Here is a 26,259-nt window from a genome sequence, read left to right as displayed (position 1 = left end):
ACAGAACTCTTACTTGAAACCTGGCATGTAAACGAGGCTGTTCAACATGGCGACAGCTTCTGGAGTCCCCGGATGTAGCCTCAGCACTTGGTCACTTGCGAAAGAATTCGAACTTTATTTCATTCAAAAATGCTGAATTTATAGTGTTAAGTGCATCCCACGAAAAAGTCTACTAGTAACAAACTTGTGTCACTATCATGCAGTTCTAGTTGTAGTACGTCGCAAGAGGGTCGCTTTGTTCTAGTAGAGATAAGTGACAACATTTTTTTTGCATGTAATCATGTTACAAAATGTAATATTATGCTATAATAGTTACAAAGAATCAGCAATGCCTCACCCTTCCAACGCGCGGCTGGTAGAATGCTGGGTAGTCCGAGCCACCAAAATGTTGAGAAAAAGTGCAAGAAACGCTACCCTCAGTAGCGCCATTTTTTTACTTGTTCTGCTAATCTCTAGGATAATTGCATGACAAAAAACGCTGTTACCCGGACTTGACAATATGCAAACAAGATACCGATATCACTCAACCAATAGGAACCCACCGCACTGAAGTCAAACATGGTGGCAGATGGTGGGATTCCCATAACCGTTGTTTACTAAACGGCGTGGACGGCGATAGGCATGTAGCTAGCTGTTAATCGTCACTAGGGTGAAGGGGATATACTGATGGTGGGTTGAGGGAGGATATATCAAATACCAATTATAACAAATATATGTTTTGTCATTTTTGTGACCTGTATTTTTTTCAATGTACAATAATTGTCTTCATTGCTTCATTCATTAAACAAAAAAGGTGCATGAATACTGGGAAGAAAATATGACTAGAAAGGATAGTTGAATAAAATATGCGAGGGAAGATGTAGAATGACTGCAAATGACGACAAAATTACACACAAGATACTTATATACTGCAAAATATACATTTATTACCAGTACGATCAAGCTGTATAGATTTTATGCCATTTTTGTCACCCTTATTCTAAATAATAGCAATGTAACATCTATACGTAGACATGTTGAAAAATATAGTAGTTTTTTATAGTAGAATTTTCAAAATATAGTTTTTATTATCGATAATGTTCTCTTTCTCGAAATAGCCGTTGTCCAGATCCGTATGACGTCATTTTAGTTCGATGTGACGTCACTGAGTGGTTACCATAGTGACGCCTCCTCCGCCCACCTGCTGCATGGGCAGGCCGGCGAACTTTCTCTCGATCTTCTTGAGGTCACGCCACTCCCGGGCCAGCTGGGTCAAGGTCATACAAGGGCAGAAGGTCGAACAGCAGCAGTCATTGCAGATGGAACCCTGGTAACGAGGGTTAAACATTGAGGTATCATACCGACGTTTTATGAGAGACACAGATTCGAATGTTTGAAAAGAAAGACACCAGAAGGCAGAAAACATCAACTTCCGTCGGTTATCAGAAAATATCAGAGTACAGAGGGATTGTATTCCCATACTGCTGGTAAAATTACGTACAATAATTCTATAATTCTATCGAGATGTTCTGGCTGAGAGGGGATACAGGGTCAGCAAACCGTTGAAAATTGAGAATTCATGCAAATAATCATTCCCATGTATATCCTGTCCACATACAAGCCATCAAGAATAAACCCATCTATCAAACACACACAGAGACAGAGACAGAGAGAGAAAGAGAGAGACACACAAACACACACAGAGAGAGAAAGAGAGACACGCACACAGAGAGAAAGAGAGAGAGAGAGAGAGACAGAGGCACACACACAGAGAAAGAGAGAGACAGGCAGAGAGAAAGACACACACACACACACACAAAAAAACAAACAGAGAGAGAGAGAGAGACATACACACGCACGCACAAAACTTACACCCACGCAAAAAAACATACACACATATACATACATACATACATACATACGTACATACATACATACATACAAACACACGCACACGCACAACAACAACAACTGCAACACAGTAGAAGGTAGTAGATGTGAACAATACGCACGTGTATGTTTTGTTCCGTCCGGAGCTTGAGACGCAGTAAGGTTGACGTGAGAGGGAACCAGAACGGACCCTTGAAGAGCAAGGCGGCGATCCATGTTGTCTCGTGCATGGACTGTACCACGTGACACATGTAGCACGGGTAGCACAGGCACGAACACCAGCCTGGTGAGGACAGAGGGTACGTACAGTTAGCAATAAGCCATTTCACAGAGGTCAGAACGCATGACCTGTACCAGGTAACACATGTAGCACGGGCACGAACACCAGCCTGGTGAGGACAGAGGGTACGTACAGTTAGCAATAAGCCATTTCACAGAGGTCAGAACGCATGGCCTGTACCACGTAACACATATAGCACGGGTAGCACAGGCACGAACACCAGCCTGGTGAGGACAGAGGGTACGCACAGTTAGCAATAAGCCATTTCACAGAGGTCAGAACGCATGACCTATACCACGTAACACATGTAGCACGGGTAGCACAGGCACGAGCACCAGCCTGGGAGAGGGGAGAGAGAGGTTACAGTTACCAATAAGGTCCGTCGATGTAGGCTAGACATCCAGCTAATAAGACTATATGCCAAAAAGCAGTTTCTCAAGCAACTGGATATGATTTTGAAAACGGTCAGACGTTTCAACTGGAATCCACCAGCTTTCGTCAGTGACACTGAAGTGATCTGGATGAACTACTTCAGTGTCACTGACGAACTGGTGGATTCCAGTTGAAACGTCTGACCGTTTCCAAATTCATATCCAGTTGCTTGAGACCTTTCCAAATTCATATCCAGTTGCTTGAGTAACTGCTTTTTGGCAAACCAATAAGGTCGTTCTATGATTCATATATTCCTCATTCGTTTACGCTTCGGATTTATAGTTAGCCTTAATCATAACATTCTATGTTTCATATACTTGTATTTGCTCAATAATTTACATTACTGAACACAATTGACTGATGACATTTTTCAATTGTTACTATTGTTTCATTTATTTAGATGAGTACTAGTTTAGTTAAGTGGAGCAGGGTTTTGCGCAAGCCATACAGTCCTCTCCCCTCCCCGGCACTTTTATTTACTTTTGTTATACTTGATTGTTATTATTTTCTCATGTGCGAAATAACCAACCAACCAAACAAAGGAAACAGAGCACAATTTTTCGTCTATGGGTATTAACTGAGGAGAAATACTGTTTTGTGCCACCATAAGTATGTTCACTGTTCTTAGTACGCATGTGCAGTGACAGGAATTGTGGGTAATATGTCAAAGGTGAAGGTCCATGAAACATGAAGCACGTCTGGACATTGTTATGGAAATTGAGATGATACACGGGAGTTTCTTTGCATTTGTTTTGTAATTGTATTAGAAATTAGCTCTATGTTTCAAGTGTAATGTATTTTGTTTATAAAATATCAAGAAAATTGAGGTACCTTTCTGTTTAGAATTTGGAATAATGACAAATGTTGCACACCAGAAAAAAAAACATTTGCTACTCACAAGGGAAGTTTGGAGTAGGACAGCAGCAGCCACAGCATAGGCCGTACTTCCAGGCACGTGCTCTCTGATTCCCACCAAACGCCAAGCCGGGCTGCTGCGTCACCACGGTGGTAGTTTGCTGAACCGCGGGCGGCTGCTGCGGTGCAGGTGCATAAACGACGCCCCCTTGCGGAACTGGAGCAGGCTGCATGTAGGCAGGCGGGGGCTGCTGGATGTTGTATTCGGGTGGAGGTTGTTGATTGGACCCGTCTGCCCGAAACGGTTTGGAATGTTTGAATCCGTTATCGTCCGGCGATCCAGGCTCGACGTTGTCGTTGGGGTCAATCGAACCGTGTCGTACGTTGACCTCGACCGGACGCGGCAATGGCTGATGGGTAATGACTGGGCTATCTTCAGACATGGCTCCCGACTACAGAAAGACGAAGTAATTAGCTAAATAAGCTTTTTCGCAGATTTTAAAACGCATGTACAGGCAACAAGAAATAAGCCCTTTCACGGAAATCAGAACGCATGAGCGGCGACAGGAATTTTAGGCAATGTGTCAAAGGGTAAAGGCCACAAAAAGTCATCAAAACCAGTCTGGGCGTTGTTATGCAAATCGAAACAATGGGCATTGTTATGCAAATTGCAACAATGCTCAAGAGCGAGAAGGACTGTTTACTTTTTGTGGGCTTATTTGGAAAATATATTAAAGCTGCTAAATGATTTCACAGAGGAATACAGACTTTTAATTTGACGTCATCTGCGCCACATTAGATTACAGTGTGTGTCTGTACAACACACAAAGATGCTACTGCTTAATTCAATTACCAGCCAACGTGGTTTACGGAGGATTCAAATTATAATTAATCTGACGTCAATGAAAAGCTATTGAGTTGTAGGAGCCGCAATATACTACTTACATTGAACGTAACATAGCGTCAATAAGCCCGTTCACAGAGATCAGGACGCATGTGCGGCGACAGGAATTCCAGGTAGAATGTCAAAGGTAAAGGCCCGGAAAAAGACAACAAAACCCGTCTGAACATTGTTATGCAAATCGAAACTGTGGTCAAGACAAGGAATGTTTTCTTTTTCGAGGTCTTTACCTTTGATATATTACCTAGATTTCCTATCGCCGCACATGCGTCCTAATCTTTTTGAAAGGGCTTATTGTTTGCAAGCCGCCTGTGAGATACAATAATAACTTGAAACACATGCATTTGCGGTGCAGGCTAGATAGCCCCCTCCCCCTTTGCCAAAACTAAAGACTTTTTGGCAGGATACTAAAAAAATCACGGCACACACACTAATTTGACTAGTAATCCGACTGACCAACTATGCTGTACATTTCGAGTGAAAGTTTAAAACCTGTGAAATCAAGGGGCTTTTATCAGGCTCCTTGGTAAAATATTGCACTCACAAAATATTTGAGAAACTCACCCCCAAACGGTTGCACAGCCCGACCCGAGTGCCTCACAAGAACAAAGGTTGGAACTTTTCTTTATTAGGGGGAGGTACATTGATCCATCCAAAGAAGGTGCTATCTTATTCTTTTTGAGGGATAGACCCCCTACCTACAGATAGACACAGAACGGTCCCGGGAATTTTCACCTGTCAAATTTGTAGGTAATTTTCACCTGAGTGCAACCGAGAATGCAACAGTTAATGATTGGACAAATCGGTGACTACTTTTTCATCAAAGCTGATTAAGAAACATTCGTAAGCCTCATTGTTACCGATGTACCCTGGAGAGTACTGTACATGGTCAATGAATAAAATGCAAAAGTTCTTTGTTAAGCACTATACCATAGTTTTGTGCTTTTCTTAGAAAGGCCTGCATATTATGTATGATGACTGATCCTGACTGTCCATCACAATTAGTAGTTCAACCAATGGTGACATGGCAATTAGCGTTCGACCAATAAGAGACTGGCTGCATATCCGCAATATCTGCATGTTTATGTGTCAATGAAGGTTAGGCAATCAGATAATATGATACGCAAGATTATAGAGGTTACAACTTTACAAAAAATGAAGTTTTTCTAAAATACGTCGCGAGAAATATGGATACTGTCCACCTGAATGTGAAAATGTTCAAATGTGGGGTAATTTTAAGATCGTCCATAACTTTGTGCATATCACCATGAAATACATCGCGAAAGTTGGTACTCTAACATCCCTTGGCAAAATATCTGAGAAGATGTCATCCTGAATTTCCCCAAAGGTGGACAATTCCAAAACTACCGGTACCCCCGTTGTGCAAATGGACTACACCACACAATAGTATGAATAGGAGTCCGATAAGGCCATAGCAAGTAAATTTAATGGATGACATCCTCTGCAGACTGAAAAAATAGTGAGATAGCAGGGGAAAAAAAGCTGCCAAATTTTCAAAGTAGACACAATAAACGTTAACGCTGTAATAAGTATTGAAGTAACAAAATTTGGCAGCACAGCTAATAACAAGTCGCTTATTCTTGTATTTAAGAGTGTGCACTAGAATAGTTTAGTAAACGTGGCCCTAGTGTGGTAGAATGGCATCAGTTATCAATTTGGTAATTACACCCATGGCTTCCATCCCACTCTTATTACAGCTATCCAGCAAGTTTTACTTTTGCAACTGCAGTGAAGGCTGCCACTCTAATGTCACTTCTACATGCACGCACATACAATTGTTAGCTTACGACACAACCTATTAACCCATTTCGGTCTATCTGGCCATCTACGAAGAAGAAAAAATTCTTTTTTTCTTATTTTTCTGAAATCAGGCGAAAATTGATGAGTGCGCAGATTTCGTCTGTATGATTTACTTGCTGTGGCTTAATTGTGATTTCTGTGCTTATATAGACCGTCATCACAATGAATATGTTTAAAAAAAGTTGATGATGATATTATCAAACATCCAAATAGGTCACCCTTGGTTAACTGTATGAAAACCAGACCGTATAGTTGCTTCAATAGCTGAGTTCCCAGCATCTAACAAAAGAACTGAATGTCATCCGTGTAGGCTGTCACGTAGGCCACGAAGAAAGAAGTTTATTTGCAGGTTCGTACTCGGGGGCTAATTGCTAGTACATGCATGGTATACACATAGTGACGATGGACAGTCAAAAACAATATTCTGCTATAATACTAGTGTTGGCTATTTCTAAACAGGTTGGGTTTGACTTCTTTTTTGGAAACAGAGGGAGACGAAAAGCCCCACATTTCTAAAATTCTATTGTAACTATACGAATCGCCGCAAAAGCAAGAGGGCGAAACAAAAGGGGAATTTTATGTTATAGGGTTCAAAACATTTGAGAGAATATCAAACAACGCTATATCCTTGTGTAAAAAGGGGACAAGGGCGCTGTGCCCCCATGCCCTGACCGTGTGCCCATGAAGAGCAGGTCCTCCGGTAAGCATGAAGTTCTGATCGGTATGGGTTGATATGTGGATGCACGCGTGGATGTCATCCATAAGTTAAGTCAGTGTGTCCTTTAATAGTAGGCTAAAATGTATTTATTATTTCTTTATTTCAGGCACTCACCAAAAGTCAAAGTCAAAGTTCCTTCCCGCGCCTGATGGCGCATAGGGCGGCGCCCATCTCCGTTTCAGCGCAATCACTACAACAGTGTGTGTTCAACTTCCATACTCTTTCCCGAATGCTGAGTGCTAAGCAGAGAAAGAAGCATGTACCATTTTTATAGTCATTGGTATGACTCGGTCGGGGTTTGAACTCACGACCTACCGAATGCAAGGCGAACACTCTACCCACTAGGCCATTGCACCGATAGGCACTCACCAGGCCTTATGAAACAAAGACAAACGTGAAAAACATAAAACATGTACAATACAGCATTTTGAAATATCCTAGAAATAGCTATGTACAGAGGCGCTGCCAGAGATTGCTGAAGAATGAATTGCGGAAGAATGAGTCGGACCTAGGCACAGACTGTACAATGGTATTGGATGAATGAAAAAGCCTATCCACAAAGTTTGATATAATGGGCAAACACTTCTCTTCCTGATAATGTCTTGGTGACCTTTACATGTGTACGTTTCATGCTTCTATTCTAAGGCCAATCTTCTTCAGACACAGAAAAGAGCCCGGAGCGAAATGCGTCATTCGTTTCATGTTATAAAGTCTTTATAACATGAAACGAATAAAGTACATGATTGTATGTCCAACAACAGCCACATGACAGCATACAATGCTTTCATGTGGCTGTTGTGGGGCATACAATCATGTACTTTATTACATGAAAACGAATGAAACAAATGGTGCATTTCGCTCATTACTTTTATCGTAATGCTAAGGTTTGTTGATGCCAGAAACAATATAAAGAGGGAGAACGTTTTCGTTTCTTTATTTTGATACCGAGTTCCTTGCCATTTGGCCAAGTATTGATAGCAATTATTACCCGAATGGACTGCCATTCACACTCTGACATTTCTCAGGACACACCGGGTGTCGGGAATATATGGGCATATTCGAGACCGGACACTTCGTAGCAAGATATTCATGTATACGGCCCGAGCATGTCAAGTTTCGGTACCCAGAAATTCCCAGAAATTGTTGTTTTCGTTCAGTGTACTCAGGTTGAGGTTACTCCGAGTCAACTCGAAAAACGTCTGTGTAAAGGCCCATTCACTCGTGAGCAAGAATCAGCCCGAATGCAGTCAGAATGAAAATTATTTTCTATTCCTCGTAATTCCTGGCGCTTCGTAGTGTGTTCCAGAAATTCTCACTGCATTCCAGCCATTTGTGCCCGTTCTTTTGGCTGTTTGACATGATAAAACTGCCGAGGTGCATTCGAAGTGGAGAAATATCGAATGACATTCAAAGTGTATTCTAAGTGACACTGTATTCTAACTTTTCTACCTGCATTATGACCGCATTCTGCGGCTTTCCAACATCATTCGAAACATTCTTATCTCATTCGATGGTGAACCGAAACCGCAAGCCACTTCGATTCCTGCCCGAATGTGGCCAAAAGAATATCTGGAATGCAGTGAGAATTTCTAGAATACACTACGAATTGCCATGAATAGAAAATACTTTTTATTCTGATGGCATTTTGGTTCATTCCTTCTCGTGTGAAGGGGATATAAGGTCCGCTTGGAATTCCCACTCAGAATGGCCCTGAATTCGGCGGCACGAATTTTGCAAATACTTCATTCCGGCTGGTTCTGCTTGATTCCTGCTAATTCGGTGTCAGTGTGACCATTATAACCCCGGATAGGCATCCTTTCGTGGAGAGCACGTGGATGCAGAACACGTGTGGTCGACTCGTTAAAGCACATCAAGCGCCCTTTCACGCAGAAACCTACGCATAGACCCTAAAGCTACAACCAGTAAAATCTAAGAAACAATTATGTTACAAATTGCATTTGATGATTATATGTCCAACAACAGCCACCGTGAAAGCGTAACAAGCGATCTGCGCATCATTACAATTTATCGTAATGCTAAGTTTTGTTGATAGCAGAAACAATATACAGAGGGAAAACGTTTTCTTTTCTTTATTTCAGAGAGACTTTAATACCAAGTTCCTTGCCATTTTACCAAGTATTGGTAGCAATATCACCTGAATGGACTGCGCATCCACACTCAGCCACATCTCAGGACACATCGTGTGCGGGTCCCGCAAACTACCGCACACGACCACGTTCAGGAATATATGGGCATATTCGAGTCCGGACATATCGTAGCAAGATATTCCTGTATACGGCCCGAGCATGTCAAGTTTCAGTGCCCAGAAATTCCCAGAAATTGTTGTTTTCGTTCAGTGTACTCAGGTTAAGGTTACTCCGAGTCGACTCGGAAAACGTCTGTGTAAAGCCCCCTTCACACGTGAGCAAGGATCAGCCGGAATACCGTCAGAATGAAAATTATTTTCTATTTCTCGTAATTCCTGACAATTCGTAGTGTGTTCCATAAATTCTCACTGCATTCCTGTTATTTGTGCCCGTTCTTTTGGCTGGCCCGAAAGTGTTTGACATGTTAAAAACTGTCGAGATGCATTCGAAGTGGAGAAATATCGAATGGCATTCAAAGTGTATTCTAAGTGAATCTGTATTCTAACTATTCTATCTGCATTAAGACCGCATTCTGCGGCATTCCAACATCATTCGAAACATTCTTATCTCATTCGATGGAGAACCGAAACGGCAAGCCACTTCGAATCCTGTCCGAATGTGACCAAAAGAATATCTGTAATGCATTGAGAATTTCTAGAATACACTACGAATTGCCAGGAATAGAAAATACTTTTTATTCTGACAGCATTTCGGCTCATTCCTACTCGTGTGAAGGGGATATAAGGTCCGTTAGAAATTCCCACTCAGAATGGCCCCGAATGTGGCACGAATTTTGCAAATACTTCATTCCGGCTGGTTCTGCTTGATTCCTGCTAATTCGGTGTCAGTGTGACCATTATAACCCCGGATAGGCATCCTATCTTGGAGAGCACGTGAATGCAAAACACGTGTGGTCGACTCGTTAAATCACACCAAGCGCCCTTTCACGTACAAAGGACGTTATATCAGAAGGACTGAGTACGTAGTTAACGTCCTTGATACAACTTATAAGATCTAAGAGACAATTACTGTAAATGCATTTAAGTTCGCGGGGATTTAATTTCGCGGTAGCGGGAAATGGACTTTTCGTGGTGGTTTTAATTTTAATTTCGCGGTAGCACCCTGCACTGTAGTCTCTTATTGTTATGGAAAAATGTTCGCGGTGGTGTTAAATTCGCGGTGAAGAGGCCGCCGCGAAAACCGCGAACATTAATCCACCGCGAACGTTTCTGCATTTACAGTATTTTACAAATTGCATCCGATGATTTACGCCCAATCTTCCATGAACCCGCCGTTGCCAACGTGCCAAAACGTGGGCAATCTTTTGGGATCCGTAAGTGGTGGGTAAGTACCGCATCCGTACGAACTCGTAGGGAATCCGACGGATTTTGGAGCACGCAGACACGCCGCAGAACTTTAGTTGCAGGCAAAACTTTTTGTGCCATCAGGCTGCGGATTCGCCCCTGTACGTGCCAGTACGGGCGACGCGCCTGCCCTGTACAGCCTGAACGTTTCCAGAAAACAGGAAATACTTAGCGGCCGTGGAGCCCGACGGCACACAAAGTTTTGCCTGCACGTATAAAACGTACGGACAAATTGCACGAACGGCGTCTTGTTCCATTAGCTTAACGTTCGAAGCAGCAACCGTTTTTCTAAAGACAAAGTGGCCGATTTAGAATTCTTTGTTTTTGTATCCATTTACCAGTAAAGGACAGATATGTGCTAATACAGATTTCTCAGTGAAATGTGCAAATTTACAATTTTGCCTTAGTAGAATCGATCAGCTCATTTTTCAGGCAAATCTACCATCCGCTTGTTCATTTTTATCAACACGTCCGGCGTCAAATGTTTATGCCCATCTGCCACCAAAAAATCAAGACCAGAGCATGTCCAGGTCAAAATATACAAAAATGGAAGTTCTGCTGCAGTATCAAGTCTCATACTAAGGGGCCAAAAATCAAGCATAGTTTTTGTCTTTCCAATATCTACCTATGGTCGAAATATCATTGTAATTCATCAAGAGGTTCTGGAGTTATGTTGACTAAAAAAAAATCCAGAAACACGAACAGGGAGAGAGAGAGAGAGACAGACAGACAGAGAGACAGACATTTTCATGGGGATGAAAACAGCATAAACAAGTATGCAGCCGATAGAAGGTATGTTGATGAGCATATCCAAAATCTCGATAGATTACCAAGCGCAATTTTTTTTCAAATTTCCAATGGGCCAATGTCCGTAAAAACGAACTATATGAAAAGTTGAATGAGATATACATTGACAAAATCAATTCTCTTGTACCCAGTTATAGACAAAATTATTCATCATCCAAAATACCATTCAGAATTATACGCAGATATATATATTTTGACTTATATAGACATCAAATGGCACGTGTGTCATACTACTTCCAACGAGCGAAATAAGATTTTTAAACATTGCATCCTTATTAGATATCTCTAAACCAATTATTTATATCAAATGGCACGCGGGGTACGGTCGCCTGACGGTTCACATTCATCATAACTTCATTTGATCTCCACAGAGATCTTGGAGCTAAAGATACATACATTTAAGTTCATTTGCAACAAGTCCTTTAGAAGATCGATAGCCTACCGAATGTTTGGAACAACCTACCACCAGACGCACGTATGGCTCCGAATCTGGTCTGCTTTAAGAGACTCATGAGGTAAAAGAAATGAACAAAGCGAACGGACACGGACTATGAACGCTGAGCTTCTGTTGCTCTACTAATAATTTGCACCATGTATATGTTGATAGATTTATTAGGACTCGATGCAATCTGCATCTCTGTTATATTTTATCTGACCCTTACCTACCGGAGGCTCATGACCTAAATGAAAAACGGCCTGTGTGTCGATTTGAGCTTCTCATGAATTGATAAAGGTTCAAACAAACATATGACCAACCGCTGCCACGTGCAAGCCAAACACGCGCTGTCATTTATATGTTCACATTCCTGTACTATACATGTATGTAGTTATAGACCTTAGACGAGTGCCATTGTATTAATTGACTTAATTAATGTTGCCATACAATTGTACCATGTACAACTGTCGTGCAATAAAGTTCATTCATTCATTCATTCATTTATCGGTTCAGATATATCTATTAATATTAAGACCAGATCTGGGGTCATCACTTGAGCGGCCTGGGCACCGAAATTTTACGGGTGTCATTCTCTGTACTCGTAGACTCCAAACCTAATGTTAATACGAGAGCAGGAAAAGATGGGTAAAAAACAATACGACTAAATTCCAAAGAGACCAGAAACGTTTTACATGGTAAGAATAGAAGCTAATAAACCTTAGCCTGTGTTTACACAATCCCTCGCTGGCTGGGGTTAATGACCCCCTCCCCTAGGGCGGCGGCAATACTATAGGGCCGGCCGCTAGGAGCGCGATTTTAGTCAGGCTAAATAAACCTCAAATGACTTCAAAGAACCTCAAGCAACCTAAAACGGCTCTATATAATATGTTCTGTACATGGGACAACAACTTTGTATGGCACTCTGGATACATTGTTTGTGCGCTTAGTTTTATAAGGTTCGTGCAAATGCTTAGGCACCCCTGGTTTTGTGCCTGACATTTGTAGCTAAGTTAAAAGAAACTGAAGAAAAATGCTGGTAGTAACCGAGAATGGACGCTGATTAAAATCGCAAAATTACCTAGTTACAAGTGTTTCACTAGTTACCTATTGATACTTCATTGACGCTGTGTATTACCTTTGGCAGCCCGCGGGAGGGATAGGTCATGACCATAGTCAACAGACATTGGTAACGTGTTGATGACTGCATGGTCTAAAGGCCGTTAACGTTTGGTAGCTGTCTGGTTTTTCACGAAAAGCTCAAACGTTTACTTGCAGGTTTAGTCTTCAGTGCAAGGTATTGATATATTTTCGCTAGGTACATCTCAGTCTAACCCTATTTTACCTTTATCCGCGGGGGTAACCTTTATCCGTTTGATTTGCAAACAGAAAATTAAGGGATATCAAGTCGATGGACGTTAGTTTCAAACTATATTTTCAAAGTATTTCCAATTTTTTTCAAAGTATTCCAGTTTGAAACCACCGTCCGTTGACTTGGTATCCCTAGATACCATGTATGCCCTATTTGTTTAAACAACGAATATTGGTTACCCTACGAATAAAGCTGGACTATGATTACATACTTTTGAGAGGTTTAAAGAAAATTTAGATCTGTTCGTCTTTTGCTAGCACTAGGAGGGTTTCAAAATGGCGTCCGTGCACCCAGTTGCGGACCCGACACAGGAACAGAAAGGCCCGATGGCGATGGCGGGCCAGTACCCGCCTGTAGCTGGACCTGCGTTTCCAGCCATGCCTATGCAACCACAGGTAAATCGTCACTACTTCTCAATTTTAATATAAAATGGCATAAATGTGGTTTAAGTTTTGTTTTTAGTGTGTTTAGATTTTCAGGTGGAAAAATGGGTACCTGACTTCGGTTGGAGAGGTAAAAGGCGGTGGCTCTGCCTCCCAATACAGTGCCCAAGACAAAGCGGATAACAACCCGCTGTCTCTATGGCCTTAAAAAAGCTTTGAGACTAGCTTTATCGTCACTTTAGGATTAGTTATTCATCCTATCTTTTATCCCTGAAAATAATCGTTTTCGAAAGAAATGCTAACTACAAAGATGTGCTAATAATGGGTACAAACTTTAACAATTTTTTTCTGTAATTAACAGAAGATGATTCACGAACTACGTATTGCAATATTGGTAAAAAAAATGGCTGACACCCTCGCTGGCCCTTTTTGTTACCAGAAGTCGACACATCTTTTTTACTATGAGGAAATTCATGAATAATCTGTACACGTATGGTGCTGATAAACTAACTCATGACATCATAAATACAATAAGCACCATGTTTTTGCAATGCACGTAAAATTCTGTACTAAATAAATGGTCTGTCACTTTTTCCCGTCAGGTGATCCCCCACCAGCCCGGCGGGTACGTGACCACTATGGGCCCGCAGAAACGTGAGTGGAGCAGCGGTCTTGGTGCGTGCTGCGACAACCCCAACAGCTGTGAGTAGCATAAAGTCTTATCTGTAACGTTAATAAATAAAGTTATCTTACACTACGGTGCCCATAGGGACTGTGAACCCGGTCGGGCTCTGAATCCAAAATTTTCTCAACATAGTCGACGTGCTCCTTATACCCCCGTCACATGTGGCGAAAATCGCTCGGACGACGAGTCTGCGAGCTCTACAGTACGAGGAGGCATGACTCTGATGCCGCAAAAAAAGGGCCGAGTTCCCCCCTTCCTGTCAGGATCATGCCTCCTCGTACGGTAGAGCTCGCAGACTCGTCATCCGAGCGATTTTCGCTACATGTGACGGAGGTATTATGACGAGCAGACGGTCCTTGAGTTCAGCGGGAAACTTTGAAAATGAATTTTCAAACTTTATAATTGTAATGAATGAAGCAATCATTTGTTGATGCATGGCGGCTACTGAAAGTTGACTAAAAACTTTAATCTTGTCTTGAAAATATGAGACAAAGTTTAAAGTCTTGTGTGTAAACAAATAGATTGACACTGATTACAATACCGTAAGTAATGTTAAGTGTTTGATGCGCAATAGGCCAATTTTTTTTTTCATTGACACAGGTTTGTTGTCCTTCTTTTGCGCTCAATGCTACACCTGCCACCTACTCCCTCGCATGGACGAGAATTGTTGGGTCGGTTGGATGGGATGGCCATGGCCTCCTTTGGGGTATGGTATTTTCGGCATGAGGGTCAAGATGCGGGAGCAACACAACATACACGTGAGTTTGCAGAAATGCATTTTGGCGACACCCCTTGGACGAAGGCATGCTGATTGTTTATTTCATGGCGCACCATGATTTTTTTTCAGGTCGTTATACCCAAATGTCATGATTTGATTACGTTTGATTTTTATCAACATGCATCTCTGTGACTGATTATCAACAAGAAATTTAATGTGAAGAATCATTGAACCTTGAAAAATATGGCCATTTTAACTCTTAGATGCGGCCCCGATCTAGACGTAACACATGCAAGTTACTGTAGTTACTCACTGATGAAACCCGTACTTTCTATTGTGCTGTGTGTTGATTTATTTTCATTTTTATTATCAGCAGATATTGTCATCATTATTTTGACCCACTTTTGGTGGGGATACATATATAGAAGTAGCAATATGTAGATGTAGATAATGTAGACCTGGGGTTTTAATTAACACTGTATGTGCATTTCCTAGGCCGCTATAGACTGAAACTTACTTCTGAAAATCCTTTTTGCCCTGCAGGGTGACCTGTGCACCGACGCCTGCACCTCAATCTGGTGCCCCTGGTGTGCTCTCGCGCAAATGTCTCGCGAGATGGATTACGTCATCGAGCAGCCTGCCATGGCGCGCCAGTAGAGGGGAGACCACCACTGACTAATCTCCAAGCAGATCCTACGGTAGCATAAGATAGTATTAAAAGCTGCCAGAGGAGTGAAGCCGGCTTAGGAGTGTGTTTCGCTACAGGGCAAATGGACACCTCTTGGCTGACAACACTCCTTGGCCAGTTTGGTACAATCTTATGCCATATTAGGATCTGCTTGGAGATTGACCACTGACATCGTCTAATACACCTTTCTCGCGCGGCGGCCATGATAGATCGTACACGAGGTCAATGAGGCAAACAAACTTATTTCTAAAAAAAATTTCCACCATTCCACACAAAAGTATCAAATAATAAATATTATAACTAGTGATATGCACCGAATGATGTAGCAATTTAGATCCTTCGGTAAAATAAAAACATAATAATGCAAATATTCCACGGAAATGTAGCCATCCTCATCCTGGTTGATTTCCTAATTGCAATGCTGTCATTGGTTGAACTGAGCACTAATTCAATGATGATGGACAGTCTTTTGTTTGCCACATTGGCTTCCCTTTCGATCTATCACGTCCGCCGCGCGAAAGAAGAGTATTCCACTTTGAGCTACAGTAGTTTGGCTCATTCAATACGCAAGCACCAAACCAAGTTACTGATATTTTATCATGCAGTAATGTAAAACCGAGTTAAGTTGCCTTCTCTGACGTATGCCGTTTCACAAGGTGATTAGAACACTTACCGGTTCACTCAAATGTGTCCTTCCACACCTGAAATTAATCCTTAACGTATTCTTTTACACATAAAATAATCCTTACCCAGGTATATCAGTCAGATTTGTACCTATCTGCCCTTGCCAATTTTCCCCAGCACTTCCGTTAAAAAGCTAGCCGCTGGCTCAATCCTTTCTGACGTTAGTACATGAATAGCTGGATAACAATCCAAGATCTCGGCGACCTTAAAAAGGCTTTGGAACCAGCTTTATCGTCACTTTATGATTCTGTATCCCATTTTTGTAGCCCTGAAAATAAGGCTTTTCGCACTAACTACAAAGAGATGTGGCAATAACGGATACAAAACTTAAAGTTGATCGTTTATTCAATATGTAAGTTAAAGTACCAAAATGGTGTAACTGATATCTTATTAAACAAAAATAAAAACGAATTAAGCATTCTCTGACGTATATCATTCAACCTGGTCACCCAAATATGTAATTCCACACCTAGAAATATCCTTAACGTATTCTTTTACACATAAAATAATCCTACCCAAGCATATCAGTCAGAGTTGAACCTATCTCCGTTAAAAAGTTAGCCGCTGGCTCAATCATTACAAACGTTAGCAAGCGAAAGAATTGAGCCAGAGGTCACTACGGAGGATGGCACTTAGGCTATTAGGTTAAAAATCAACAGATTGTGCCTAAAATATCTAAAGTCTTTCCAAGAAATCGTCGCCATGACGACGTATGAGAGACATATATGATGATGTTTTTGAGATGCTGTTGTGATGTACTTTTGCCAACATCTTTATACTTTCGGCGTGATTGTTATCGTAATGGTTGTTCCTAGCTTGCATTACTTTGATCGACACAACTGTGTGTTTCTGAAGAAGTTGAATAAAAGACGCTTAAAAGCACACGGATCCAAATACTTACGCATATGTAGTGAATTTTCTTAAACACGCACAGATACACACACATACATGATACCGAAAATGAAATGACCTTCTCGGCGAAGACAGAATATATCCTCGTTTGAGTATTAACGTTACATATCAAATAGCACTGGAGAAGGTTTGGTTGCCATGTATTATGTAAATATTATCTTAGTTTGTTTTCTTAGTCACTGGCCTGACTCATCGAACTGCGGTACAAAGTCCAGAAGTGCTGTTTTAGATCCGTCAAAATATAGCCCTACAATTTCCGAGGTAAGAGACTCTGTATCTTCTTTGTTGAAACACTACACTGTTCACTGTGCTTATTGTTTGTGATCTTATGGTCTGTTTAAGTATTTCCAGATGTATTTCTTGCAAGCATAGCACAACAGCGTCGGGCGTGGCGTAACTGGTAGAGCGTTCGGCTCGGAATCTATGGGTCCTGAGTTCGATTCCCACCGTGCCCCCGACGTTGTGCCCTTGGGAAAGGCACTTTACACGGCTTTCCTTCTGTCTGTACCGTGTATGTGGCACTGTTAATATAAGTTACAAAAACTTGAGTGCAGTGCCACATCGTCCTCGTCTGTACAAAAAGCAAATAGAAAAAAAAAAGCATAGCACACAATTATGGACTGGGCTGCGGTAGCCAACTAGAGATTTTTTAATTGTTTTTCCTTTCAAAAGACCAGGTGGACATAGAAGGCTTAAGATTAAGATACCAGTACATGTATGTTTAGTTTCAATTCTTTTATGATCCGATATTAAGACCTCTTGGGACCTCATTGCTAGTCTTAAACCAAAATTGTGTATGTTTGGCTCCTGTGCTCTCTTTAATAATGGTTAAACCAAATGGCCTGAATTGTCGTATCGAGGTGTCTGCAAGACTTTATTCATACTTATAGCATACATAATTAACTTCAATTCGCATGAAGTTATCATTTATTGTACAATATGTCACCATCAGGGTTAGCATAAGCACTGAACATGTTTTTGTAAAAATTTGGTATTAAAACAAGTTGTAATGACAAACTATGATAATTTTTCATGTTGATCATGAAGAGTTGGTTAGAGGGGTGACTTCGATATGTTATATTTTCAACTACAGCCTCTATACACGATTCAGCCAAAATAGTCTTATATTATAATGTATAAATTGATAAATACGGAATCCATTTTATGATTTCAAGGTATACAAAATGGCGACTGGTGTGACAACTGATCCAACGCAGGGCGAAAAGGGGATGACCTTTGACCCGGCGCCGCCAAGCTATGACGCAACGATGAATCCCGGCATGATGGCACATGGACCTTTGACCTCGGCCATGCCCATGGCACCTGGTCCTGTGCCCTCGGTCTTGCCCATGGCACCGGACCCTGGGGCCTCGGCCATGCCCATAATGTCTGCCCCTGTGGCTTCGAGCATTCCTTTGGCACCTATGCAACAACAAGTGGTAATGTATAGCTTTCACTCCCCTTTTTGCATATAATGCCATATTCGTTTGATCATAACGTAGATGACATCCGCACACGTATCATTTTTCAAACGTTTCCAAAAAGAAAAAGAAAAAGTTTTCAACCATACTGTAAATCGTAAAAAGCAGTTTCAAAACAAGCAAATATATGTCGTGTATTGCAAAACAAATATCGGAAAACATATTTTAGGGGTTTGGTCATTTTTTACTAAAAATTTATATTTTTGGCTCCTATGCCCTTGAATTTTAACGAAATGACCTGAAATTTGGTACATAGGTGCGTTTGACATATGACCACAGAACCCCATCAACGCTTTATTCATTGTTTACTCCAAAAATGAGTTATTTTAGGGTTTTGGGCCATTTTTGACTAAAAATGTATATTTTTTGCTCCTATGCCCTTGTATAGAAACCAAATGGCCTGAAATTTGGTACAGAGGTGCATTGAACATATGCTCACAGGACCTCATTGATACTTTCTTCATAGATCACTTCAAAAATTAGTTATTTTGGGGTTTTCAGTCATTTTTGACTAAAAATGTATATTTTTGGCTTCTTTGCCCTTGTATGTAAACCAAATGACCTGAAATTTGGTACAAATGTAAATTGGACATATGACAACAGGACCCCATCAAAACTTTCTTCATAGAGCACTTATAAATAGAATATTCCGGTCAAAGAAGATGTGAAAGAACAATAATAAAGAATCTGTTGTTCGGTATACTATATTCTGTTCAATTATATCACTATTTCTTCAACCCTCCTGACCTCTTAGATTTCATAATGAAGGTAACATTTAAATTTATTTTGGTCAAAACTTTTTTTATTCCCACGCTCGCATCAGTTTTGGGGTTCCCAGAGGATGTCGACTATATAATCAAATCAACATGGCCAGACAAACTACGCACCAGACAACTTTCAGGTTTAATCATCCAACATGGCAGACAATACTTACGTCATAGTCACGTGAGTGCAAATGCCTCCATATTTGGTCATGTTGTCCAGGTCATCACCCAGCAGCCTGGAATCACCACTGTGGTGATGGTCAGGTTTAATCATCCAGCATGGCAGACAATACTTGCGTCACAGTCACATGAGTGCAAATGCCTCCATATTTGGTCATTTTGTCCAGGTCATCACCCAGCAGCCTGGAATCACCACTGTGGTGATGGCCAGGCTTAATCATCCAACATGGCAGACAATACTTGCGTCACAGTCACGTGAGAGCAAATGCCTCCATATTTGGTCACGTTGTCCAGGTCATCACCCAGTAGCCTGGAATCACCACTGTGGTGATGGCCAGGTTTAATCATCCAACATGGCAGACAATACTTGCGTCACAGTCACGTGAGTGCAAATGCCTCCATATTTGGTCATGTTACCCAGGTCATCACCCAGCAGCCTGGAATCACCACTGTGGTGATGGTCAGGTTTAATCATCCAACATGGCAGACAATACTTGCGTCACAGTCACGTGAGTGCAAATGCCTCCATATTTGGTCATGTTACCCAGGTCATCACCCAGCAGCCTGGCATCACCACCGTGGGCCCACAGAGACGCGACTGGAGCAGCGACATGTGTGCATGCTGCATGGATCCATGTAGCTGTGAGTGGGAATTCTTCTCACACGTTTTGTTACTTTTTACAAATTCTGTCTTTTGGTTCTTTTTTGGGTCACGTCACATTAGCCGTACGATCGTCGTTCGATCAATGAAGGTATTTTCGAGATAGTTTTCTCAGGTATTGTCAAAACTTTGGCAAGCTATGAAATTGACTATCATAACCTCTATGCTCTCTATATCATAATGCGTATAAAGTGTTTTCGTAAAGGTGGTATCTCACTGCACTTGGGGCGCCGGTGCAGCACTGCGGGGTCCGAAAGATTACTCCACGAGTTAACGAGATAAAGAACGAATTTTCTTATTTTGTGTATTTTTTTGTCTTCTAATTCAAGCCATACTTTTACGTATTACGCAATATCTAAAATGTTTCAAAAATCGGAGAAAAAACAACAACAATGCCGCAGTGAACGAAGCCCGTAACTCCACACCGGTGCCCCAAGTGCAGCGAGATACCACTTTTACGTCGACTAATTCTCGCTCTTTACACAGGTTTGGGAGCATTCTGTTGTATGCCCTTCTACACGTGTCACACCCTCACACGTATGCACGAGAACTGCTGTGTCGGCTGGCTCTCCTGCTTTGCCCTATCTGCCATGAGGGCCAGCTTTCGGTCAGAACATGGCATAAATGTAAGTTTTGATACTTCTGGTTCGCGATTTTCAACGTTGGCTAGGTTCTCATATGACGGGAAAGGGGGTTTGCCGTGGAAAGGAGTTTGCCCCTTCTCGAGAGAGGAGGGGAATTTCCCGTAGAAAGGAGTTTGCCCCTTCTCGAGAGAGAACCTAGCAAACGTTGAAATTCGCGTAAGGTTCCCCTAAGATAAAGCAGACTCACTCGAAGTCTGCAACGGAGGCTATGTGATGGGTTTGTTTGTGTTTTGTTTCAGTGTGTCTGAATGTGGAGACGCTGGTGTCACCTCTCCGAGGATGAACTGAACTGAACTGAACTGTGTCTGAATGTTTGTGTTCTTGTGTATTCGTAGTTGTGTTTAGACGTATGACATTTGTCACTCTCCTTTGACAAGGACGTCCATGTTCGACTCCGGCTGTTATTTTGATGCGTTTTGAGGCGTTTTTTCTCTAGTTTGTGATGTTCTCTTTATGCCTCCCTTTCGTTTGGCCGAGTACCATAAAGAAAACAGCACAACTTATTTTGAATATTTTCCCTGCAGGGCGACCTGTGCAACGACGTCTGCTCCTCCTGGTGGTGCTCCTGCTGTGTTCTCGCGCAGCTGTCTCGCGAGATCGATTACGTCAACAAACAGCCCACCATCATCATTCGGCACTAGAGGGGGGTGCACTTATTGATAGCGTCTAATCAATCATATTGTACAGCTTATTAATTAACGGTTGAGCTAATGAGCTAAGGCGGCCCAGGCACGCTCGATTTGTGTCCGAGTTCGGGCGCGTGTCCCCTTGTCCAGCCGAATTCGAACACGTGTTCCATAATGTTCCATTTCGTAATTCAAACCGAACGCGCGTTCGAATCTGTGGTTATTTGCGACTTTTTAACGTAAACAAGCACCGTAAGGACCCCTTTTCCTTGGTCACAAGTTGGTGGGTGTCTGTGCGGTCAAGTTATGACATTTACGGCTTTAGTCCCAGTTCAAAATAACAGTATCGATCTTCATAGTACTCAAGTTTTACTTTATATATATTATCCCTTTCTTATCAAAATTGTCCGAGGGGATTTTGTGTAATCATTTAATGTTTTTAACTATGGTGCATTTTCAACGAAAAATTAAAAAAAAAAGATCGTTTCTGATGTTTTCGGCCCCCCAAAAAACAATGTAATCCTACTTTAAAACAAAATCCCCCTGGATAAAGATGATAAGTTTAAGATTGGCTTTCATCATTTAGAATATCATAATTGAAAGTCTTGTTTCCAGCTGGGACTAGACTCATGAAATAAACACCACTTTTTTAAAACCAAAATGTTTATTTCTAACCCAAAATTCGGTATGTAGAATAACAAAATCACTAGTATTCAATGTGTTTAAAGTAGTACTAAAAATGTGTGAAGTTTCATCGTAGTGCGACCGAGCAATCAAAAGTTACGATCATATGTATAGAATACTACTTTATTCCAGGCCTGGGCCGCCTAAAGCCAACTGAGATTCAGTGTTTGAAGCAAAAAATGAAAATATCAGTTTACATACTTTGTATAAATTCACCTTGTATTCATCAGTTCACTCAGATGACATTGTATTCTTCAAGCCCTAAGAATGTCTAGTTCTACCATCTTTGACCTCTATTTTCTGTCACTCTCATAAGACTGACCTTTGTGGTTTCACTACCTTCCAACTCACTTCCTGTCAATGTCTTGACAGTGTTGTAAAAAAAGCGAAGAATATACAAGTACGCAAGCATCCTGACACACCGGCACGTAGGCACTAGAGGGGTACACTTATTGATAGTCAATGCAAAGTCTTGGCATCTTCCTTCTGTCTTCAAGTGTCATCCACTGCAGACCTGTTGTAATTTTGGCAACACTAGCATCCCTGCTGTAGTTGCTTGTTGTGCAGAGTCTTGAAGCTTGATTCTATACCCTTTTCAGTTTCTTTGTCTTTCTTTGTGTGCTGCCTATATTTTCAGTACTATAAATCGTTGTCATGGCTATGAATGCTGGACTAACAAGTATTTCTGAGATGACGTTGTGACGTAGGCTTACAAACCTCTTTAAAGCCATTGACCTTTTATCCCATAATGGCGCCAATCTGAATTTAACGACTCCGCACTTATGAAACTCGACAATGCGACCACCTCCATTAAGAATCGTACTAGCCCAAATGAGTGTTCGCTCTAAATGTGTAGCTAACTTAATTATCTATATCCCAGCCCCTTATAGAAGTATTTATCCCATCCTAATTCATATTGCTATTATCATTCGATTATCTTTTTTGTATTATTATAACATATGACTGTGTTAGTTACTTTTCCTTGTGATTTATTGATTTCATTGATCATACATCTTTTCGTATCAATATAGCATATGTGTTAGCTTCTTTTCTTTGTTATTTATGATTTCATTGATCATGCATCTGGTTTAAGTATAGAGGAGGAGGGCTCAGCATAAACTGTTAAGGTTTTCCCCTCCTCCTGCACCTGTTTTATGTTCTATTCTTTTCTGTATCTATCATAATTTTGTTGTGGAAATAGATAAACAAACAAACAAACAAACGTCTCCCCCACCTGAAAATTTTAACGTCCATGATACGTTTTAAACGGAATATCATAAACTACTTTCTCTCATCTCCCTCCTCCTTGAGACATATTTTCATTCATGGTACATAAATTTGCCACATTTCCTTTTTTGTTATAATTTGCTACGCATCAGTGATTTGTTATCTTACTGTATTTTATTTGTTATTATCCTATACGATAGATTCATTCATTTTACAATAATTGCTATATTTCCTTGTCGCTAATCATTTAAATGTAACTCATTTATGATTTACTATATTTGTTTCCTATTTCAATTATTTCTTTCGAATTGTGTTTAGTTAGAATTTGTTATACATGTAAGAAGGAATACTTGTAAAAGCCTATTTTGGCTTCTCCCTCTCTCCCGCACTGTATTCATATACTAATTAATTGTATTTTCTACACTATATTTCATCCAGATTGGACAGTTTGAATTCTCACCCCAATACAAAGATAGACTTCTCTAAATTTGACACCCATGCAAGATTGGATTCTTCCAAATACGCCTTATGCAAAATGACCCCTATCGACCATACTACGATTACCCCAATATCACATTTCAGGTCATTCGGCTAACACTTAATCACTTAGAGATCCATTTTGTGACCGAAAGTAAGAATAAAAACAACAAACTCCTTCTAAAACGTTTGCTTGTTAAAGAACATATTTCTCCATTTCCATCTAACAGGATCATCAGGCTAAAAACAAAATGCAAGCGTTATGAGACAGAGAACAAGAACACACCCCTGAGGCGTCGCCAAAAACACGGATCAAATATGCCTTTCCCTTCTCACGGTACGAAATATACCCCCCCCCCCCCTTCCGTTGGCAGAGGTAGTGAATTATAATCCAATATGCTACCTGTCTTGCATGTGTACTATATTTACTGTCATGATATGGGCAATACAGATGTCAAATCACGTCCGAATAACGAAGTTTTACATCAAAGCAGTTTCAAATAATGAGTTCATCAAGGTCCTGATGACCCTCTATTCAGTTATGATTACGGACGAAAAGCAATTTTCTAAATATGAATTGCCTGGTCTATCCGCTTTTCATTCTTTTTTATCACATTTGGTTCTTTTTAGGTACTTATTAGTCGGCACGTCCACCAGTCTTGACATTTTCATTCTGTCTTCAAGTGCCATCCGCAGACCGGTATAAAATCTAACTTTCTCATCTGACTTGTAAAAGTCTTTGTTTGGGGCTTGATAACATGGCGCACCAAACATGTACTGGAACTCGTCTGTCTGTTGCAGTACCTAGGAAAGCCACCAGGGACACTAGAATCTAACCCTCTCTTCATTTTTGCTAACACCAACATATGTTATATCATAAACATCCTGTCATGACTTGTCAACTTAGGCTGTAAAGATTTTGCAGAGTTACAAACACATTTACCCTGATATATAGTATTTTTTTGGCGAAAGAAAAGAGGTTCAAATGAAAGATTTTGTTTGTGAAGCACTTGTTGAATATGCGATGTGTGTCAAAGCTGCGGTCGTTGACATGTCATCTGTTGGGCTTTACTAATTTGCGACACGTAGTCACTTATTTTCAACAAGGTTATGTCCATTATGGTACTTATCATGTGCGGGCATATATCCGCTACAGTACTATGGTTTCAAAACCTTACCGAAGATTGGAGACCCTGCCGGGCTTTGTGTACCGCCGTACGTTGATATTGGCTGTGGGCAGCTTTTTACTGTCAATTGAAAATCAAAGACAGCCTTTTGATGATGAACAACACGATGGGTGGCTATACGTCAACTGCTTACGCACCATTTTACAGTAACTAATGATACAAGATGCATACAATCGGACTATGTGCTTTGATACACTTACATCGGGATGGGCCTCCCACCTTTCCGATATAGATAAGTATGACCCGCGAAACTTGCTATTGGTGCCATTGTTCTCTCTTTGGTATCTGAGCTTGATACAGAATGGGATGTTTATGTACATGTATATAACCAAGGACGTTAAATAGTGTGCTTGATATAACGTCTCGATTTAACGTTGAATATTGTATGATTATTTGCTTCATCACATCAAGAAGTTCATCACATTTTTTTTACAAGCATGGTCATCATGTCATCATGGTTCCGTTACAAGTTGGTAATCTAGCGTATGCTTAACGTTGATTTCTTATGTATAAATGTATAGTGGTGGTGCCAATATAAGTTTGTAAACTAGAGATTGCCACTTCTAAGTCTGATATAGGTCTTTCAATATGCGTTAGAAAATGTCTATTAGTAAGTACATAGAGCTGCGTTTTAGCCTCGTATTTTCAGTTCAGAGAAACCGGATGATATGCTGGAAACGCCAATTATACATGGGTGGACAAAACCTGACGTCTTCGTATTTGGTATAGTTCAAGCGCCATATTGTAGTGTGCACGTATTCTGTTGAAGCTACTACAAACGTTTCACAAATAGCATTACTTCAAGCTAATCCCGTTAAGTTTAAGGAAGAGGTGTTGCAACACCTGAGGAACGGTCAATAAACAGCAGCACTACACCCTGGATGGTTTGCCCCCCCCCAAAAAAAGGGGTGTTATTCAGTACGTGAACAAGAACTAGAACAAGATTACAGATCTGTTCCCTACCAGACTACATAGATTTCTTTACAAAAATGACCTGCTAACTCCTTGGGCACAGTGTGTTTCTAGGAGAGAAATATGTGGCCTTTAGAATGCCCGAAATCATATTTCGTGATGTGATTTTGGGGGACGAGACAAGAGAAACCGCAAGGAGAATTGGACTGAAATTCAATGCAAAAAAATTGAAGGACAATGATTTGGGCGGTAGTGTTTTAATGTCATAAATCACCTAGGGTACGTGTTTTGCTGTGGCTATGGAGTCAGAAGACTATTCCTGTGTTCCAGGCATTCCTATTTGTTTA

The 26,259-nt window shown here is 41.0% G+C and overlaps 4 protein-coding genes across 4 annotated transcripts in view; 2 read left to right on the top strand and 2 right to left on the bottom strand.

Annotated features, from left to right (window-relative positions):
* The window catches only part of LOC118404909 (carboxypeptidase B-like), a 6,723-nt gene extending 6,163 nt beyond the window's left edge, over nucleotides 1-560 (bottom strand). The window contains exons 1-2 of the mRNA XM_035804291.1: nucleotides 543-560; nucleotides 14-91 (exon numbers count right to left, since the gene is read on the bottom strand). Coding sequence (XP_035660184.1) covers nucleotides 14-91; nucleotides 543-560 — 96 coding nt within the window. The remainder of the gene's footprint in view (nucleotides 1-13; nucleotides 92-542) is intronic.
* A 338-nt stretch (nucleotides 561-898) lies between these two features.
* LOC118404768 lies at nucleotides 899-4,906 on the bottom strand. Its single transcript, XM_035804094.1, has 4 exons — nucleotides 4,882-4,906; nucleotides 3,480-3,888; nucleotides 1,992-2,152; nucleotides 899-1,306 (listed from the first exon to the last, which is right to left on the bottom strand). Exons 2-4 carry the CDS (start codon nucleotides 3,877-3,879, stop codon nucleotides 1,142-1,144), a joined length of 726 nt encoding a protein of 241 aa, XP_035659987.1. The 5' UTR covers nucleotides 3,880-3,888; nucleotides 4,882-4,906; the 3' UTR covers nucleotides 899-1,141.
* Nucleotides 4,907-12,816: 7,910 nt separating this feature from the next.
* Nucleotides 12,817-15,559, top strand: LOC118405111 (placenta-specific gene 8 protein-like). The gene is made up of 5 exons (XM_035804516.1): nucleotides 12,817-12,924; nucleotides 13,263-13,394; nucleotides 13,985-14,084; nucleotides 14,668-14,825; nucleotides 15,329-15,559. The coding sequence occupies exons 2-5, from the start codon at nucleotides 13,275-13,277 to the stop codon at nucleotides 15,440-15,442; spliced, it is 492 nt and encodes a 163-aa protein (XP_035660409.1). The 5' UTR covers nucleotides 12,817-12,924; nucleotides 13,263-13,274; the 3' UTR covers nucleotides 15,443-15,559.
* A 1,704-nt stretch (nucleotides 15,560-17,263) lies between these two features.
* LOC118404682 (placenta-specific gene 8 protein-like) lies at nucleotides 17,264-21,478 on the top strand. The gene is made up of 5 exons (XM_035803924.1): nucleotides 17,264-17,330; nucleotides 18,245-18,508; nucleotides 20,043-20,136; nucleotides 20,642-20,781; nucleotides 21,324-21,478. Exons 2-5 carry the CDS (start codon nucleotides 18,254-18,256, stop codon nucleotides 21,438-21,440), a joined length of 606 nt encoding a protein of 201 aa, XP_035659817.1. The 5' UTR covers nucleotides 17,264-17,330; nucleotides 18,245-18,253; the 3' UTR covers nucleotides 21,441-21,478.
* The last annotated feature ends 4,781 nt before the right edge of the window (nucleotides 21,479-26,259 follow it).

This window comes from Branchiostoma floridae, chromosome 17, assembly GCF_000003815.2.
Source record: "Branchiostoma floridae strain S238N-H82 chromosome 17, Bfl_VNyyK, whole genome shotgun sequence".
Lineage (NCBI taxonomy): Eukaryota > Metazoa > Chordata > Leptocardii > Amphioxiformes > Branchiostomatidae > Branchiostoma > Branchiostoma floridae.
This window is presented reverse-complemented; position numbering and strand designations above follow the sequence as displayed.